The sequence below is a fragment of the Bos javanicus genome, chromosome 28, assembly GCF_032452875.1.
Source record: "Bos javanicus breed banteng chromosome 28, ARS-OSU_banteng_1.0, whole genome shotgun sequence".
In the NCBI taxonomy this organism is placed as follows: Eukaryota; Metazoa; Chordata; class Mammalia; order Artiodactyla; family Bovidae; genus Bos; species Bos javanicus.
In genome coordinates this window covers 25,436,205-25,457,343 of record NC_083895.1, presented here as the reverse complement: position 1 = coordinate 25,457,343, position 21,139 = coordinate 25,436,205, and the positions used below count along the sequence as shown (strand labels likewise).

The 21,139-nt window shown below is 37.4% G+C and overlaps 1 protein-coding gene across 3 annotated transcripts in view; it reads left to right on the top strand.

The window, feature by feature from the left end:
• The window catches only part of CTNNA3 (catenin alpha 3), a 1,922,060-nt gene that overhangs the window by 139,341 nt on the left and 1,761,580 nt on the right, over nt 1-21,139 (top strand). For all 3 annotated transcript variants that reach the window (XM_061405110.1, XM_061405112.1, XM_061405111.1), the window contains exon 4: nt 2,838-3,004. In XM_061405110.1, the coding sequence (XP_061261094.1) occupies nt 2,838-3,004 (167 nt within the window). The remainder of the gene's footprint in view (nt 1-2,837; nt 3,005-21,139) is intronic.

Genomic DNA, 21,139 nt, shown 5'->3' with positions numbered 1-21,139 from the left:
CTTATCATTTCTGCCCTTCATTGTGCCCGTCTTTGCATGAAATGTTCTCGTGGTACCTCTGATTTTCTGCCACCAAATTTGGTAAACTCAGCAGTAGCCATAGAACTGGAAAAGGTCAGTTTTCATTATAATCCCAAAGAAAGGTAAGCCAAACAATGTTCAAACAACCTCATAATTGTGCTCATTTCACATGCTATTAAGGTTATGGTCAAAATCCTTCAAGCCAGGCTTCAATAGTATGTGAACCAGATGTACCAGCTGGATTGAGAAAAGGCAGAGGAACCAGAGATCTAATTGTCAAAATCTGTTGGATCATAGGAAAAAACAACAGAATTCCAGAAAAACATCTACTTCTTCATTGATTCTGCTAAAGTCTTTGACTATGTGGATCACAGCAAACTGTGAAAAGTTTTCCAAGAGATGAGAATACCAGATCACCGTACCTGCCTCCTGAGAAACCTGTATGCAGGTTAAGAAGCAACAGTTAGAACTGGCTATGGAACAGCGGACTGGTTCAAAGTTGGGAAAGGAGTACGTAAAGACTGTATATTGTCACCTTGCTTATTTAACTTATATGCAGTGAAATGCCAGACTGGATGAAGCACAAGCTGGAATCAAGATCACTGGGAGACATATCAATAACTTCAGATATTCAGATGACAGCACCCTAATGTCCAAAAGGGAAGAGGAACTAAAGAGCCTCTTGATGAAGGTTAAAGAGGAGGGTGAAAAACCTGGCTTAAAACTCAACATTAAAAAGCTAAGATCATGGCATGCAGTCCCATCACTTCATGGCAAATAGATGGGGAAAAATGGAAACAGTGATAGATTCTGTTTTTTTGGGCTCCAAAATCAGTGTGGACAGTGACTGCAGCCATGAAAATAAAATATGCTTGCTCCCTGGAAGGAAAGCTATGACAAACCTAGACAGCGTATTAAAAAGCAGAGACATCACTCTGCTGACAGAAGTCCGTCTAGTCAAAGCTCTGGTTTTCCAGGGGTCACGTATGGATGTGAGAGTTGGACTATTAAGGAGGCTGAGTGCCTAAGAATTGAGGTTTTTGAAGTGTGTTGCTGGGGAAGATTCCTGAGAGTCCCTGGAGATCAAACCAGTCAATCCTAAAGGAAATCAGTCCTGAATATTCACTGGATGGACTGATGCTGAAGCTGAAACTCCAGTACTTTGGCCACCTGATATGAAGAGCTGACTCATTGGAAAATGACCCTGATGCTGGGAAAATTGAGGGCAGGAGGAGAAGCAGGTGGCAGAGGATGAGATTGTTGGATGGCATCACTGATTCAATGGATGTGAGTTTGAGCAAACTCTGGGAAGTAGTGAAGGACAGGGAAGCCTGACTTGCTACTGTCCATGGGGTTGCAAAGAGTTGGACGTGTCTGAGTGACTGAACAAAAACCACTTATAGTGGAAAAAAATGAGCTAAGTGACTTGTGCCCACATTGTTAAGTTTTGTGCTCTGTTGCCTCTTGATCATCTGTATCCCAATATGTAAAGAAAATAAATTGATAAGTGAAAAAAATGTAGAAAGTTTTTATAGTATAATGGTGGTGGTGGTTTAGTCACAAAGTTGTGTCCAACTCACAACGCCATGGTAGCCTGCCAGGCTCCTCTGTCCATGGGAATTCCCCAGGCAAGAGTACTGGAGCAAGTTGCTATTTCCTTCTCTAGGGGACCTTCCTGACCCAGGGACTGAACCTGGGTCTCCTGCATTGCAGGCAGATTTTCTACTGACTGAGCTACAGGGAAGTCTATAGTATAATACTATTTATGAAAAGAATCTGAATCTATATCTTCTATATGTTTCCTTTATAACATATAATATTTATGTTTTCCTATGATATAAATCTTTTAAATAATATGAATGTATATGACTGAATATACTAATAAAATATATTGTGTATATATGTATATATATGCCCACACATAAAACATACATTCATAGAAAAATTTCTGGATAGATATAAGAACTTAATGGTTATTTTGAGGATTTTTATGGAAACAAACAAAAAATTCACTCTATATTCTTTAGTATGGTGAATTATTTAAAAGTAGCAAGTCATATCGTTTTCATAATAAAAATGTTTAAATTTAAAAAATTTAAAAAATAGTGAATGTGCTGTCTTTAGCAATTATGTTAATGGAGTGGAGTAAAGAGGAACTTTTCATTTTGTACCTTTCTGAACTGTGAACTTCTTAAAATAAATTGATACATGTTACTTTTATAAAGAACATATTTTAAATGAAGAAACCTTAAAAATAGTGAGTATATTTCTCTAACAAGTACTGTGAAATATTATTTCCGTGACTAAGTTTAGGATATAGTTTATTTAGTATGTTGACAATTTAGAATAAATCTACCTATGTTAAACTTTTATCAGAGAACTGCTGTCTTACTATCTTAAAGGCTAGTTCTTTTCTAACATCCATTGAGTTGGAAAGTAACTCAGTGAAGATTTATCTTATTTTTATAAACAAAATTATTTCCGATTGAAGTCTTAGTAATGAAACCTTTCACAGAAAATGAGATTCAGCAAATGCAGAAGTTGACAGCAATTTTATTAGATGTTGCTAGTCAATTGAACACAATTTTCATGCAGAAAAATGGTACCATGATTCTTAAACTCCAGAACATTTATCAAAAACAAATATCAATTTGAAAGTGCATTCTTTCTTAAGAGACAATGTTCTAGTGTCAAGTGACAGTATTTTAATATTATGCTTAGTCATGGAATGTACTTGGAATTAGGTTGGATGATAAATGTTGCAACGGGCATAAGTGAAGCTTAAAATATAATATATCTGGGGTTGTGTGTTTCAGGTGAAGCTCTGAAAGTATCTGCTGAGAGATTTGCAGATGACCCCTGCTATCTCCCGAAAAGGGAAGCTGTGGTTCAGGCTGCCCGTGCCTTGTTGGCTGCAGTTACCAGACTCCTTGTCCTCGCAGATATGATTGATGTCATGTGTCTCTTGCAGCACGTGTCAGCTGTAAGTAAAAGATGACTTAGTTTACCTTGGCATTGTTCTCACTTATAATTCCATTTTCTGAACCCAGCATCAATCTGAGCACACCTGTCCTCTCATTTCTTAATATCACCATTCAGAAGTTGACTTGATTAGGTTGTAAAACTAATACATACTTCACAAGAATGAAGCCAGAAGTTAGTTTTAAAGCCAGTGGGAGACTGAAAAACAGAAGAAGGCTTATTGATAAGGAAATGGCTAGAAAATTTCTAGGCTTTTGACCATTTAAGTTGTTATGCCCTATATACGTATGTAAATAAATACATAATAACATAATTATAAAGATAATACAGAAAATAAATCTGTGAATATAAATTATTTGAGAGAGAAAAACCTTGAAGCTTAAGGCATGTGGAAATTTGTCCTAATTATGAATGAAAACTCCTTTTGCCAGCTCCTCTTGATCCAAGGTAAACAGTACATGTTTCCAGGTAGTCTGTGTTGTCTGTAGCAATGCATTATGAAAATGTATAAATGTATTTATTTAATAACAGTAAAGAATATATTTAAACTAGTAGATAAAAAGGCAAAAGATATGTCATTTGCTTTATTTTGCTAGACAAAACCATTTAGCCATGAGTTAGTAGAAGGACAATTTTTTTTAGCCTTTATCACTTTCTTAATTTATTTAGTTTGACCGTCCTTAATAGTGTCGAGATGAAAAGGTTGCAAAGAACACTTTGGAGTCTCTTCTTTTCCTCTCACTTTAAATAGGACCCTGGCTCTTCTGTTCATAAATATATATGCATGTTCATAAAGGTGCTTGGTGACTACTGTAACTTTGTTAAGCAAATGCCTTGCTGATTGACCTTCGTATCAAAATAATTTTCTCTAATTGCTAAGCTAAATCTTTTTTTTTTTTTTTTTTTGCATTATTCTCTTACTTACTCTCTGGAGAAGGGAATGGCAACCCACTCCAGTATTCTTGCCTGGAGAATCCCATGAACAGAGGAGCCTGGAAGGCTACAGTCCATAGGGTAGCAAAGAATTGGACATGACTGAGGGACTATTATACTTACTAATGTTTATTTTAACCCTAAAGTAGGGTTAAAAGGGAAGAGTTTGTCTTAACCCTTTCATTTATACTTTCATATTCCTTTTCTTTTGATAGTTTATTAGTACAAAAAGTCAATTTGGCACCTTTTTTGTTATTAAGTAGCTTTTCAGGAAAGGGATTAGTTCTCATCCCCAGCCACTGTCTACCAGATTTATAGGTGAGATATTTGAACAACATTTTTTGTTACTTGACTGATGGTTTCCTGGACACCTTAAACAAATCTCTGATATTTTTGAGATTCATATTTTAATATGTGAATATTTGTTGTTGTTCACTTCAGCTAAGTCGGGTCTAACGCTTTGTGACCCCATGGACTGCATGACGTGAGGCTCCTCTGTCTTCTGGTGTTTCCTGGAGCTTGCTCAAATTCATGTTCGTTGAATCTGTGATACTATCTAACCATATCATCCTCTGCTGACCACTTCTTTTGCCTTCAGTCTTCCCCAGCATCACAGTCTTTCCCAGAGAGTCAGTTCTTCGCATCAGGTGGTCAAAGTTTTGGAGTTTCAGCTTCAGCATCAGTCCTTCCAATGAATATTCAGGATTGATGTCCTTTAGGATTGACTGGTTTGATCTCTTTGCAGTCCAAGGGACTCTCAAGAGTCTTCTCCAGGACCATAATTTGAAAGCATCAGTTCTTTGGTGATAGCTTTCTTAATTGTCCAACTTTCACATCCATACAAGGCTACTGGAAAAACCATAGGTCGGACTATATGGACATTTGTCAGCAAAGTGATGTCTCTGCTTTTTAATATGCTGTCTAGGTTTGTCATTGCTTTTTTTCCAAGGAGAGGTGTCTTTTAATTTCATGGCGGCAGTCACTGTCTGCAGTGATTTTGGAGCCCAAGAAGGTAAAATATGTCACTGCTTCCACTTTTCCCTCTTCTATTTGCCATGAAGTGATGGGACCAGATGCCATGATCTTAGTTTTTTGAATGGTGAGTTTCAAGTCAACTTTTTCCACTCTTCTTTTTCACCCTCATCAAGAGGCTCTTTAGTTCCTCTTCACTTTCTGCCATTAGAGTTGGTATCATCTGAATATCTGAGGTTGTTGATATTTCTCCCAGCAATCTTGATTCCATATTGTGATTCATTGAGCCTGGCATTTTCCATGATGTACTCTGCATGTAATTTGAACAAGCAAAGTGACCATATATAGCCTTGACTACTCCTTTCCCAATTTTAAATCAGTCCATTGTTCCATGTTTGGTTCTAATTGTTACTTCTTGACCTGCATAAAGGAGGCAGGTAAGGTAGTCTGGTACTTCTATGTCTTTGAGAATTTTCCACAGCTTGTTGTGATCCACACAGTCAAAGGCTTTAGCATGGCCAATGAAGCAGAAGCTGATGTTTTTCTGGAAGTGTCTTGCTTTCTCCATGATCCAACAGATGTTTGCCATTTGATCTCTGGTTCCTCTGCCTCTTCTAAACTCTAATACATCTGGAAGTTCTTGGTTCACATACTGTTGAAGCCTAACTTGAAAGATTTTGAGTATAACTTTGATAGTATATGAAATGACCACAATTGTACAGTAGTGTGAATGTTCTTTGGCATTGCCCTTCTTTGGGATTGAAATGAAAACTGACCTTTTCCAGTCCTGCGGCCACTGCTGAGTTTTCCAAATTTGCTGACATATTGAGTGCAGCACTTTCACAGCATCATCTCTTAGGATTTGAAATAGCTCAACTGGAATTCCATCACCTCCATGAGCTTTGTTCATAGTAATGCTTCCTAAGGCCCACCTAACTTCACATTCTAGGATGCATGACTCTAGGTGAGTGACCACACCATTGTGGTTATTAAGAACTTTTCTGTATGGTTCTTCTGTGTATTCTTGCCACCTCTTCTTAATATCTTTTGCTTCTGTTAGGTCCATACCATTTCTGTCCTTTATTGGGCCCATCCTTGCATGAAATGTTCCTTTGATATCTCCAATTTTCTTGAAGAGATCTCTAGTCTTTCCCATTTTATTGTTTTCCTCTACCTCTTTGCACTGTTCATTTAGGAAGGCCTTCTTATCTCTCTTTGCTACTCTCTGTAACTCTGCATTCAGCTTGGTGTATCTTTCCTATTCTCCCCGCCTTTCACTTCTCTACTTTCCCCAGCTATTTGTAAAGCCTCCTAAGACAACCACTTTCTCTTATTCTTGCATTTCTTTTTTTGGAGATGGTTTCAGTCACTGCCTCCTGTATTATGTTATATATCTCAGTCCATAGTTCTTCAGGCACTCTGCCTATCAGATCTAATGCCTTGAGTCTATTCATCACCTCCACTATATTAATATAATCATAAAGAATTTTATTTTGGTCATATCTGGATGGCCTAATGGTTTTCCCTACTTTCTTCAATTTAAGCCTGAAATTTGCAATAAGGAGCTGTGATCAGAGCCACAGTCAGCTCCAGTTCTTGTTTTTACTGGCTGTATAGAGCTTCTCCATCTTTGGCTACAAAAAAACACAATTAATGTTATTTTGGTATTAACCATTTGTTGATGTCCATGTGTATAGTCATTGCTGTGTTTCTGGAAGAGTGTGATTGCTGTCACCAGTGTGTTCTCTTGACTAAACTCTTTGCCCTGCCTCATTTTGTACTCCAAGGCCAAACTTGCCTGTTTTTTTTTGGTTATCTCTTGACTTCCTACTTTTGCATTCCAATCCCCTATATATGAAAAGGACATCTTTTTTTTTGGTTTTAGTTATAGAAGGTGCTAAAGGTCTTCTGAGAACAGGTCAACTTTAGCTTCTTTGGCATCAGTGATTGGAGTATAGACTTGGATTACTGTGATGCCGAATTGTTTGCCTTGAAAACAAACTGACATTATTCTGTTGTTTTTCAGATTGCAGTCAAGTACTGTATTTTGGACTCTTTTGTTGACTGTGAGGGCTACTTCATTTCTTCTAAGGGATTCTCGCCCACAGTAGTAGATAAAATGGTCATGTGAATTAAATTCTCCCATTTTTATCCATTTTAGTTCCCTGATTCTTAAGGTGTCAGTGTTCAATCTTGCCATCTCCTGCTTAACTACATCCAAATGATCTTGATCCACGGACCTAACATTCCAGATTCCTATGCAATATTGTTCTTTAGAGCCTCAAATTTTACTTTCACTACCAAACACATCCACAGCTGAGTGTTGTTCCCACTTTGGCCTAGCTTCTTCATTCTTACTGGAGCCATTAGTAATTGCCCTCTGCTCTTCCCCAGTAGCATATTAATCACCTTTGGACCTGGGGGTCACTTCTTCCCGCATCGTATCTTTTTGACTTTTCATGCTGTCCATGTGGTTCTCCAGGCAAGAATACAAGAGTGGGTTGCCATTTCCTTCTCCAGTGGACCACATTTTGTCAGAGTTCTTCACTATGACCTGCTCATCTTGGTGGCCTTGCATTGCTTGGTTCATAGATTCATTGAGTTATGCAAGCCCCCTCACTATGACAATGCTGTGATCCATGAAGGAGGGCTTTCCTGATGGCCCAGTGGTAAAGAATCCACCTGCCAGTGCAAGCAATATGTGTTCAGTCCCTGAGTCAGGAAGATTACCTGGAGAAGGAAATGGCAAAGTCACTCCAGTATTCCTGCCTGGGAAATCCCACGGACAGAGGAATCTGGTGGACTACAGTCTATGGTGTTGCAGAAGAGTTGGACAGGACTTAGCAACTGAGCAACAACAACAGCCATATGTGAAAACAGATGCTAATAAATATTATAGCCATAAGTGGTTATGAAAGAATAAATGCCAGATAATTCCTAGTCCCATGACCCAATATTTCCTATGTTTTAACTCTGGATTTGTTGGGATAGGGTAGAATGAAAGGCTTTTGTAAGGTGAAAATTACTTCCCTTATAATCAATTAGGCAGTAACTATATATATAAGACCATGAGTCCCTTCACTAACATTTTAATTGATTGCTACTAGGTACTAGGCACTGTGCTAGGTAATTCACACATATTGTATCATTCAAATGAAGCAGGAGGTAATTGTAGATCAAAGAAAAACAAAGTGCTATTTTTGTAATAAAATTATACTTAATAGTTATTGAGTTTTTATAATGGGTCAAGAAATGTGGGGGATTATCTCCTTTAATTCAACCTCACAGCAGCTCAGTGATTATGATTCCTATTTTATTCATGAAAAAATACCTCAGGCATATTGAATTTAAGAAGCTTGCTCAAGGCAATAGATAAAAAGCAACTTTGGGAACTTAGTTCTCCAAGTGTTAGAACAGCTTTCACTGTAAACAGCTTTCAGAAACGTTTAGACAAATTCATGGGCCTATAGCAAATTGTTAAGGGAATTTAGGTAAGTCAGTAGGAGGAGGCATTCTTAACTCTAGCCACTCTTTCCCACATTTACTGATTCCTCATTAGAGCCTGAACTTTGGCTAGATCATTTAAATCACTTGTAAGCATGTCTAATCAAACAATGATACTTTATCTATGAAAAAGGGAAGACCTTATTGTGACAGGTTTTTTTTATTGTTACATCTTAATAAAATTTATAAGTTGTATTTGTATTATTAACATTATGTAATATATATTATATGAATTATCTGTATAATTTGAGTTGTATTATTCAACTCAATTCTTTTAATGTTTCACACAGAATGAAGGCTAGTTGAAAAAAATCTTTTGGATATTAAAATTAGAATTATATAGCCCAACATTCCCTTAGAAGTATTCTGCAGAGCCTGTCTTCTAAATATGCAGCATGAAAAAAAGCTTTTTAACGGTCTGTGCTGCACACACAGAAATTCCCTTTGAATGCTTTATTTATTTATTTATTGGCTGCACAGCATGTAGGATCTTAGTTCACTAGCCAGGGATGGAACCCATGTCCTCTGAATTAGAAATGTGGAGTCTTAACCACTGGACTGCGAGGGAAGTTCTTCTCTCAATGTTTGATGCACATTAGCACATTAAAGTTAATGAGAAATGTCAAAGCAAAGAAACTTGTTTAACTTTGCTTAACCCAGAGTTTCCCAAATTTCGTGATTCTAGAACTCTTCTATAATATACTAATCTTGGTGTTTTCTCAGACTGTATGTTGGGATATAGTGGTTTAGAATATTTTTAGTTTATGATTCTATTAAATTTGTACTTAGAATGAAAAAATCATAGTGGAGAAACTTCAGTGCCCTTCTAATCTAGTATCTTGCTGAAGTAGATAGACTGTCCTTCAGTATGAAATAGACACATCTGTCTAACAATATAGATGATCATGTACAGTGATAGCAATCTCAATTCTGTTAGACAGTAAAGTGTATTTTGGATAATTCTAGTCATTGAAGTGGAGAAGGAAATGGCAACCCATTCCAGTATTCTTGCCTGGAAAATCCCATGGACTAGGTTGCAATCCAGTCATTGAAGACATTTTTCTCAAGCTGAGTTTAAAGCTGCATCCCTGCTATTTTCTTTCACTGCTTCTAGTTTATCTTCTGGAGCAACACAGAATCAAGGCAATAGAAAGTGCATTTTCAAATAACTGATGATTACTCTTAGGACTTACATATGTCTTTTCTTATTTAAGCTAAAAATTCTTGACTTTTGACCAGTTTCAGATAACTCTGGATACTCTGGAATTTCCATATCTTGTATGATTTTGTTTAAGTCTTGATTTTGATGTACTTGAACATTATAAGCAGATTTGTTTTATGGTTAAAGTTTGAAAACTTCAGGGCCTGGACTCCCTGGGTGTTTGCTTTTGCTACTGACATTATGTCAGTTTTTATTATGCTGATGGTGTCTTGTCTTCTCATGCAAATGGATATCTTTGAATATGAAACATTACCTCATCTGGAATTTATCTCAGGAATTTCCTCACTCTTTTGTTAGATCTTTAATGTTTTTAACATGAAGTATTTTATATTTCATCAAATCTTGTTAGTTTTCTTCAGCTGAAGGGCTGGATTGAGTTACTAATCTGCCAATATAAGAAACGGAAAACCCAAGAATCATCTCTATAAATCTTTTTCTATGCATATTTTAGATTATAGGTAACAGCCATAAAATGTTGACGTCAAATCGTCTTGAAATAAAACAAATGTTCTGATAAGAACACTCCATAATTTATTCAGATAATTACCTCTCTGATTTAATGTCTAACATTATCTTACCTATTATGATACCCTTGTCATGTTGTTGGTTCACACTGTTTTTGTGAAGAGTCTGTGAACTTGGACTACTCTTAATCTAGGTCTTCCTTCTTTGATGTATCTAAGTCACTTCGGTTATGTCCAACTCTTTGCAACCCCATGGACTGTAGCCCATCAGGCTCCTCTGTCCATGGGATTCTCCAGATAAGAATACTGGAGTGGGTTGCTGTGCCCTCTTCCGGGGAATCTTTCCAACCCAGGGATTGAACCTGTGTCTATTATACCTCCTGCATAGGCAGTCAGGCTCTTTATCACTAGTGCCACCTGGGAAGCCCTCTTCTTCTGATACAGTTTATCTTTTTATTATTATATGTAAAGATTGATGTTATCTTTACGTTCATTGAATTTTGTCTTGTTAATTATGTCTTTTCTAATATCCTTCCAGACTTTCTTGACTTTTGATTTATCTTCCCCTCCTAACCTGGGTGTCCTTTTCAGATTTCTTCAACTAGTTATTCCTGAAAAAATGTCTAATGAAATGGAAAATATTGATAGAGCTTTGTTTTAGATAAGGTCAAATATTCACACATTTTGAATAAAGTTGTTGAAATGAGCTTCAAACTCACTTGATTGGGTTGCTGTGTAAACTATGTTTATGTTTCTTTATTTTATCCTCAAGCACTTTCTCAAGACCTTTCTGAAATTAAGATGTATTCTCTGTGGCATCATGGATTTATCAGTCTAGTAACCCCAGTTATCGGAGAAGGCAATGGCACCCGACTCCAGTACTTTTGCCTGGAAAATCCCATGGACGGAGGAGCCTGGTGGGCTGCAGTCCATGGGGTCGCTAGAGTCGGACACGACTGAGCAACTTCACTTTCACTTTCCACTTTCATGCATTGGAGAGGGAAATGGCAACCCACTCCAGTGTTCTTGCCTGGAGAATCCCAGGGATGGGGGAGCCTGGTGGGTCGCCGTCTATGGGGTCGCACAGAGTCAGACACGACTGAAGCGACTTAGCAGCAGCAGCAGCAGCCCCAGTTATATAGAAATGAGGTTAGTTTGGCATAGAAGACATAGATTGACTTACTTTTAGTAACCCCATGAGAGCTCTAAGTGATCATTGCTTGCTTGCTTTTATTTCTTTTCTATTTTTTTGACCTTCAGTTTTCAATTACTCGCATTCTACTTACTTATTGTAAACCACTTCTCTGCTTCCTTCTGGGCTTCCCTTGTAGCTCAGCTGGTAAAGGATCCGCCTGCAATGTGAGAGACCTGGGTTCAATCTCTGGGTTGGGAAGATCCCCTGGAGAAGGGAAAGGTACCCACTCCAGTATTCTGGCCTGGAGAATTCCATGGACTGTAGTCCATGGGGTCGCAAAGAGTCGGACACGACTGAACGACTTTCACTTTCAAGATCTAGATATAATTGGCTTGAACCCTCATTCTGTTAGTATAATGTTATCCCCAAGGTTTCTGCAAATTCTGTTAGGCTCATATTCTCAGGGTCACCTCTGACTCCAAGTTTTTGCTCCCACAGAATTACTTTAGCTTATGGATGATCTTTCTACTTGTATTCTACGGTATGTTAATTCATACTTGGAAGTAGACCCTTTCCCTCTTTAACACACACACACACACACACACACACAACACACACACACACACAAATACTCCCTTACAATGCATTTTTATGTATGTATTGCAAACCTATTAGAAACTTGGGAAGACGAAAAGAAGGGGATTCTGTAGTATAACAGTATATTCTAAGTGGTATATTCTTACCACTTAGAATCCTTTAGCAACTTCATCTCATTGTCCTTCCACCTCTTCTCACTACCTGCTTTTTGTTTTCTCTCATATTCCTAAGCAGTAAGATATTCTATCAAACCACTATTGACTTGACCTCTGCTAATTTGTTTCCTCATATATCACTATCCCCATCTTAAATTACACCTGAAGGTATTTTCCTCAGTATAAATAGTTCCTTTCCCAGGAATTCTGTAGTCAGCTCTTTCTCTCTCTCTTCCTCCCTCCACCCCTTTTTCTTTCACACACACTCAACATCCTATTATAAAATAATATATTATAAATATTCTTTCTGGGGAGGGCATCAGCTATGAAAATATAGAGTTCTTCTTCTGGGCACACATTCTTCTTTCAAATGCAGTGGACTACCTTTTTATTTCTTTTCCTAGTTTTGGATATGATGGACAAATACCTGCTTTTCCTCCAGTCTTATCTTGCTATTTTATGCGAGTTTCTGGTCATTTTGGCTCCACACCCCATAATGCCCACAAAAATCCCTGCTACAATTTTTTGGTATTTAATCTTTATTGAACAGTATCAAAGAATTCCTTTGCTGTCACAATGGTTTCTTAAGTGGCCTTACTCTTTTCTTCCTTATTATAATTTTTCTAAATAACAGAATTTTCATCCCTATTGGGGATCCCTATTTCCTTTTAGAAGTCTAGTAAATGAAATATTACTCTGTTTTTGATTGATAGTATGTACCTCTATATTTCCTGATTCTTTATCTTTATTAAATTATCCTCTATCCACTGAGACTATCCCAGTGATGTAATTATGATCAAACATTTATGAAACATAGACTGAGATCACCAACTTGTGCAAAGATGGTTCACTGAGTAACTCTCCATGGGATAAGTACTTCCAACCAACACAGAGTTAATATATAATTCAGTATATCAGGGATTCTTGACTTTGCAGTTTTAAACATATCTAGTTCCTTAAGCAAGTATGTGTTTTCTTCCAAGGAGTGGGGTCAGGTGGAATAAATCCAAATCAAAAGTAAGAGAGGACAGAGAAAAAAGTGATGCTGTTTCAGTATATAATTAATTATAGAAACTTGAAAAGGCCGTTTGGCTTTATTACCGCCATTGCTTATAACTTTCTATGTGAATTTAAGTTAAAAAATTTCTGTCTGGAACCTTTCAAGGTTTTTGAATATTTTTATACTATTTATACATCTCAAGATCCCACATCCTATTTTATTGGCATATGAATTTTATAAGGGTCCGTTTTCTTTGAGAGAATGTTGGCTTGCATAGCTCTTGTTTTTTTGGGGGGTCAGAACAATATGGAGAGTAACTATGGCATTTGGCAGCACAGAGACCTTGCTTGAATCCTGGTTATATTGCTGATTAGCTGGGTGACTTTGGGAAAGTTAAAAATCTGTGAGCCTTAGTTTCTTCTTCTGGGATGTTGGGATGATAAAGCCTGAATAACTTAAGGGCCTTGTGAAGATTAAATGATATAGTATATAAAATACGTGGTAAGAACTGTCACAAATTTTCCTTTACCTTCCTTCCTTTCCCTGTCCTACCTTTTCCCACTGTGGTATCTTACATCCATTTTTCATCTCTTGAGGTGCAATATTATCCTTATTCCTAAAAATGAAGGGAAATAAATTTGACTCCTGAGTTAAACTAACTTTTCTGGCTTTTTCCATTTATCATACCATAGCCAGTTTTATTTTTCTTACAATGGGAATATTTGTCCCTTTGGATTAGAAATAGGTGTCATTATAAGAAATGGCACCTCTATTTAACAACTTGTGTCAAATACATATTTAATATTTGCTACAAACATTGCTATAAAGCATTTGTATACAGACCAGTAATTGTGAATATGAAGAATATTCATAATGTTGATATAAAGTCACATATTATAATAATGATAACACTGAGAATTTTTGATGCCACCGTCTATTGTTAAAATGCAGATATGTACCAGCAAAAGGTTTCCTAAATCTTATTATTAACAATGTCATCAGTCTACAACAAGAGAAATTGCTGTACAGTTAAATGCTATTAGAAACCAAGTATATTCTTCAGAAGATTCTAGGCAAAATAATAGGGTCATTTCAAGGTTTAAAGAAAAAATCCTGTCACAAGACTGGTATAAGATGGATTAAGGGAAAAAATAAATGGAGACAAATAGGACACAAATTGCTAGATTTGTATTAAATTTTATACTAAAAATGCTAGGGACAAAGAAAATTTAAGCCATGTTAAAGAAATGTTTAACATTAAAAAGGACCTGCATCATTTCAGGTAGCTTGAGTTTCATTAATTAATTAGTCCATTCAGCAGATGGTTATTTTTTTGTGTGCTTACTGAGTGCCAGTCACCATAATATGTGCTAGAGAGTCAAATTTAGAAAATATATTACCATGGTCCTGTTCTGGAATATACAGACCAAAGACATAAATTCATAATGTTACTAAAATATGTATTTATTTGGTGCACCAGGTCTTATTTTTGGCATGTGGGATCTTCAATCTTCATTGTGGCATATGAACCCTTAGTTGCAGCATGTGAGATCTAGTTCCCTGACCAAGGGTTGAACCAATGCCCCCTGCACTGGGAGCATGGAGTCTTAGCCACTGGGCTACTAGGGAAGTCCTAGTATAAGTTAATATGATTGAAGCTGGTATAAGGTGTTGTGGAGACATGATGGCAATTGTATCAAGGAAGTGTTTTGATAATAATGCAGAGGCAAGTTTGCAGAATGATTTAACCAGACAAAGAAAGTAGTGGAGGCTGAGAGCATTTTAGCTGGAGGGAACAGTATATGCTCAAAGACCAGTAGTAGTTCTGTATGGCTCAGATAAAGGCATATTGTTTGGGAGGAACAAGAGTTGAACTGCAGAATCAGACACTGACCTACTTGTGAAAGGCCCATATGCTAAGTTAAAAAGTTTGAACTTTAGTCTGAAAATGAAGGGAGAACTATTGAAGATTTTAAGCAGGGAAGTGATATAGACAGATTTGAATTTTAGGACTATTATTCTGGTAGCAGTGACCCAGGGGGCACAGTGGAGGCAGAGAGGACAGTGATGAGACTGATACAGTTTTCTGGTTGTGAAATGATTATGTGGGGTGGGGAAGTAATGATAAAAATGAAGGAGGAACAGCCTGCAATTTGGAAAGTGATTGGAATCTATTTAGAGGGAAAGGGAAGCATTAAGCAACCTTTCAGGCATCTGATTGGGCATTAAGGATATTGGTTTGCTGTTTACATAAAGGTGAAGCAGTCTATGGATTTCATACATGTTGGATTTGAGATCCATATGAGAGATACTAGTCTTCTCTGGTGGCTCAGTGGTAAAGAATCTGCCTGCAATGCAGAAGATGCAGGAGATGCGGGTTCAATCCTGGATTGGGAAGATTCCCTGGAGGAGGGCATGACAACCCACTCTAGCATTCTTGCCTGGAGAATCCCATGGACAGAGAATCCTGGTGCAAAGAGTGAGACTGACTGAAGTGACTAGGCCTATGCACATGAGATATACTAGATATTGAAATATATATCTGAAACAAATAAACAAGGGGTAGATTGAAAAGCCTCAAGAAGTAAGTATTAGGAGAAGCAATAGGTTTGTATGAGATCACCTGGGGAAGGTTTATACAGTGAACTTAAACTTTTGGTCTCAAATTTTTGAGACCTTGTGGTTTAGTGGAAAGCTCACTGAATGATGGATCAATAGGTTTGTGATTAGTCTGGCCTCACTAGGGATATTTGAGACACCTTCTCACTGGAGTCCCTACCCCTGGAGATTGGTTCACAGTTCAGTACTCCAGCTTTTCTGAGAAGTATCCCCTCAAAATTGGCTCTGTCTTGCTAGTCTTAGAGCTCCGGTGGATCCATCAAAGTCTACCTACCTGGTGGGGGAAAATGAAGGGAGTGGCTTAGGTTGGTATACACCAGAGCTTCCTGCCCTCTCTGACTCAGTATAGAGTAAGTAGACAAAAACTACAGTTGTCTGTTTTTCCTTAGGAAGGGGCATTGGTAGAAGCCCCACTATTGGTGGGAAGTCTTCTCTTGCACAAAGCCAGTCCACAAAGATGAGGAAAGGCGCCTGCTTTGTCAAATATATAGATACCAACAAAGAGAGCTAAGGAAAATGAAGAACCAGGCAAAGATGTTCCAAACAAAGGAATAAGATAAATCTCTCAAAATACACCCTAAAGAAACAGAGTTATATGATTTTGACAGAGAATTCTGTCCATATGTGATATTGACAGAGAATTCAAAATGACAGTCATAAAGATGCTCACTGAGACCAGGAGAGAAATGCATGAACAGAGAGAGAATTTTAACAAAGCATGAAGATAGATAAAGGATTTATGAAAGACCATTAAACAGAACAATGTATGCATTATGGAAGTCCTCAAAGGAGAAAAAAGAAATAGAAAAAAACCTGCAAGCTTATTCAAAGAAATAATGGCTGGAAACCCACCAAATCAGGGGAAAGAAATAGACATCCAGCTCTTAAAAATCCTCAGTGATACTGAAAAGATGAACCCAAAGAAATCTATACTGAGACGCATTATACAGTAGTATCCCTAATGTGTAGTTTTGCTTTTCTTGGTTTCAGTTACCCATGGTCAAATATGACCCCAAAATATTAAATGATAAATTTCAGAAATAATTCATAAATTTTAAACTGCATGCTGTTCTGTGTAGTGTGATGAAATCTCATGCCATCCTGCTCTATTCTGTCTAGTACAGGACATCTCTTTGTCCAGTATATCCATACTTTTTATGTTATGTATCTGCCAGTATAAGAAAAAAATAGTATATATGTGGTTTGGTACTATCCGTAGTTTCAGGTATCCCTTATGAGTCTTGAAATGTATCCCTGCAAATAAGGGGAGGTGGATTATTGTAAGCAAATTATCTAAAGTCAAAGTGAAAAACAACAAACAAGAGAAAAGTGACTTGTCACATACCCCCATAAAGCTATCAGTGGATTTTTCAGCAGAAACTTAAAGGCCAGGAGGAGTGTTGAAAGAAAAAAAACACTCATCCAAGAACACTATACCCTGCAAAACTGATCTTCAAAATATGGAGAGATAAAGAATTTCCTAGGGTATTGGGATAATACCCAGGAGCGGTGGAAAGTGTGTGACAGGCAGCATGGCCTAGGAGGCCTGGGTGGCTGTGGTGTGTCACTGTGAGCCAAGCAGAGTTGTGCCAGCTGCCATCTGGCCTCAGCTCCCTTGTGCAGTCCTGGTTGGTGGTGCAGTTCAGTAAGCCTGTTGGCGCTGCAGCCTGTGGAGCTTGAGAACATCATAGTAAACATGGTACTACACAAAGCTTAGGAAGACAGTGGGGTTTTTCCCTAAAAAACTTTCCTAAGCAAAAGCTGAGAGAGTCCATCACCACTAGACCTGGCTTACAAGAATAGCTAAAAGGTATACTTCAAGTTGAAAAGATTTGAAACAGTGATACTACAGCATAAGAAAGTATGAAATTACGATAATGGTGAAAGTGAAGTCGCTCAGATGTGTCCAGCTCTTTGCGACCCCATGGACTGTAGCCTACCAGGCTCCTCTGTCCACAGGATTTTCCAGGGAGTAGTACTGGCATGAATTGCCATTTCCTTCTCCAGGGGATCTTCCTAAACCAGGGATTGAACCCAGGTCTCCCACATTGTAGACAGACACTTTCCCGTCTGAGCCACCAGGGAAGTCCTGTCAAAAGACAGAGAAGTGGGTGATTTCCCAATGGCTGGGATGATCCTCCAACTCATTAGCATATGAATTCACCCCACTGGCAAAACCTAGCCAGGCCACATTCCATGGCCCAAGCCCTTGCCCTTGGCAATGGCCCACACCCTAAAGAATGGCTTCTCTCTGAATCCTAACAAATCCACCTCTTATCGCTTTGTCTCTCAATGAATTTCTGCAATGAGACATCAGAGCCTGAGCTTCATTAGGTCCTGACCTGAAGCCAGGCATCCTGGGTAATGGTAATTATAGAAATAAATGCAAAATACTATATTATTGTAATGGAGAAGGAAATGGCAACCCACTCCAGTGTTCTTGCCTGGAGAATCCCAGGGACATGGGAGCCTGGTGGGCTGTCGTCTCTGGGGTCGCACAGAGCCAGATACGACTGAAGCAACTTAGCAGCAGTAGTATCAGCAGTAATGGTGGTAGGTAAATCACATTTAATTCTAGCATAAAAGTTAAAAGACAAAAATATTTAAAATGGCTATGACTAAATACATGGTAAAAATATACAATATAAATAAATGGAAACTGTGATAACAATAACATAAAGTGTGTGTGTGTGTGTGTGAGAAGTAACAGTGCAGAGTTTTTAATTGAACTTAAGTTGTTACCAACTCAGAACAGATTGCTACAAGATTATTTTAGGTAGACTCCAAGGTAAGCACAAAAAATACTAAAGAAGTTACACAAAAGAGAAAAAAAAAGAAATCAAAGCATATCAATACAAAAGACAGCAGGAGAGGAAAAGATAAAAAAAAGAACAGGACAGGAAAAAGAACTAAGAGATTGACAAAAGCAACTGATTAAATGGCAATAATAAATACCAAGGATCTTTTCTGACTATAATGAAATGAAACTAGAAATTGACAACAGAAGGAAAACTGGAAAATTTATAAATATGTGAAATTATATGACATATTTTTGAACCATTAGGTCAAAGTTGAAATAAGAAAGGAAATTAGACAATTCCTTGAAACAAATGAAAATGAAAACACACCAAAACTTACAGGATATAGCAAAAGTAGTACTAAAAAGGAAGTTTGAGAGAGAAATCCCGATATTAAAAAAGAAGAAAGTTCTCAAGTAAAGAACTTAACTTTATACCTAAAAGAGCTAAAAAAGAACTAAGCCTGAAGTTACAAGAATGAAGAAGGAAGGAAATCACAAAGATTAGAGCAGAAATAAATGAAATAGAAAATAGGAAAACAAGAGAAAACAAGAGAAGAAACCAATCAAACTAACATTTGGTATTTTTTTAGAAAGATAAGAAAAATTGACAAACTTTAGCTAGATTGGCTAAATAGAAGAGATAAGATTCAAATAAATAAAATTATAAGTAAGAAAGAATACATTACAACTAAGGTCACAGGAATAAAGAATGATAATAGAAGACTACTATGAATAATTATATACCAACAAACAATACTTGGAAGAAATGTATAAATTCCTAGAAACATACAACTTACCACCAAGACTAAATCATGAAGGAACAGAAAGTATAAACAGACCTATGACAAGAATAAAGATTGAATCAATAATCAAAACCTCCTAAAAAATAAAAGCCCAGGACGAGATGGCTTCACTAGTGAATTCTACTGAATATTTAAAGAAGAATTAATGTCAATTCTTCTGAATCTCTTTCAAACTGCTGAAGCAGAGGGAACAATCTCAAACTCACTTATGAAGCCAGATAAGAATACCATAAGAAAAGAAATTATAGGCCAATATCCCTAATGAGTATAGATGCAAAAATATTCAAAAATACAGACACACTGAATTCAATAGTTTAATTAAAGGATGATACACTATGATCAAGTGGGTTTTATGTGGTATAAAAGAATAGTTTAACATATGAAAATCAATTAATGTAAAACCAGCACATGAACAGAAGAAACGCCAAAGCCTTTGACTGTGTGGATCACAACAAACTGTGGAAAATTCTTAAAGAGATGGGAATTCCAGACCACCTGACCTGCCTCCTGAGAAATCTGTATGCAGGTCAAGAAGCAACAGTTAGAACTGAACATGAAACAACAGACTGATTCCAAATCGGGAAAGGAGTACGTCAAGGCTGTATATTGTTACTGTGCTTAATTTATATGCAGATTACATCCTATGAAATGCTGGGTTGGATGAAGCACAAACTGGAATCAAGATTGCGAGGAGAAATATCAATAACCTCAGATATGCAGATGACACCACCCTTATGGCAGAAAGTGAAGAACTAAAGAGCCTCTTGATGAAAGTGAAAGATCGAGAGTGAAAAAGTTGGCTTAAAACTTAACATTCAGAAAACTAAGATCATGGCATCTGGTCTTATCACTTCATGGCAAACAGACGGGGAAACAATGGAAACAATGAGAGACTTTATTTTTGGGGGGCTCCAAAATCACTGCAGATGGTGACTGCAGCCATGAAATTTAAAAGACATTTGCTCCTTGGAAGAAAAGCTATGACCAACCTAGACAGCTTGGTAAAAATATAGACATGACTTTACCAACAAAGGTCCGTCTAGTCAAAGCTATGGTTTTTCCAGTAGTCATGTATGGATGTGAGAGTTGGACCATAAAGAAAGCTGAGTGCTGAACAATTGATGGTTTTGAACTGTGGTGCTGGAGAAGACTCTTGAGAGTCCTTTGGACTGCAAGGAGATCCAACCAGTCCATCCTAAAAGAAATCAGTCCTGAATATTCATTGGAAGGACTGCTGCTGAAGCTGAAGCTCCAATACTTTGGCCACCTGATGCGAAGAACTGACTCACTGGAAAAGCCCCTGATGCTGGGAAAGATTGAATGCAGGAGGAGAACGGGATAACAGAGGATGAGATGGTTGGATGGCATCACTGACTTGATGGACATGAGTTTAAGTAAGCTCAGGGAGTTGGTGATGGACAGGGAAGCCTGGCTTGCTGTGGTCCATGGTGTCAAAAAGAGTCAGACAGGACTGAGCGACTGAACTGAACTGATAATGTTATCATTTCAGTAGATGCGGGAAAAGGTTTTACATCATTTTATGAAGAAAACTCTCCAGAAATTAGGGATAGAAAAGTTCCTCAATATAATAACGTCCGTATATGACAACCTCACAACTTAAACCATACTTAGTGTTGATAAACTGAGAGCTTTTCATCTAGGATCAGGAAAAAGAGAAGGATGTGAACTCTTACCAGTTTTATTAAACATTGTGTTGAAAATCATAGACACAGCAACTTCAACTGCATTTCTGTACACTTATGATGAGCTATCTACAAAGGATATTAGAAAACCAATGTCCTTCTACAATACCACCAAAAAGAATAATATACCTAGGAATAAGTGTAATGAAGGAGGTGAAAGACTTGTGCTACTGAAAAAACTATAAAACTTTGATGAAAAAAATTACAGAAGACAGAAATAGAAAGACAT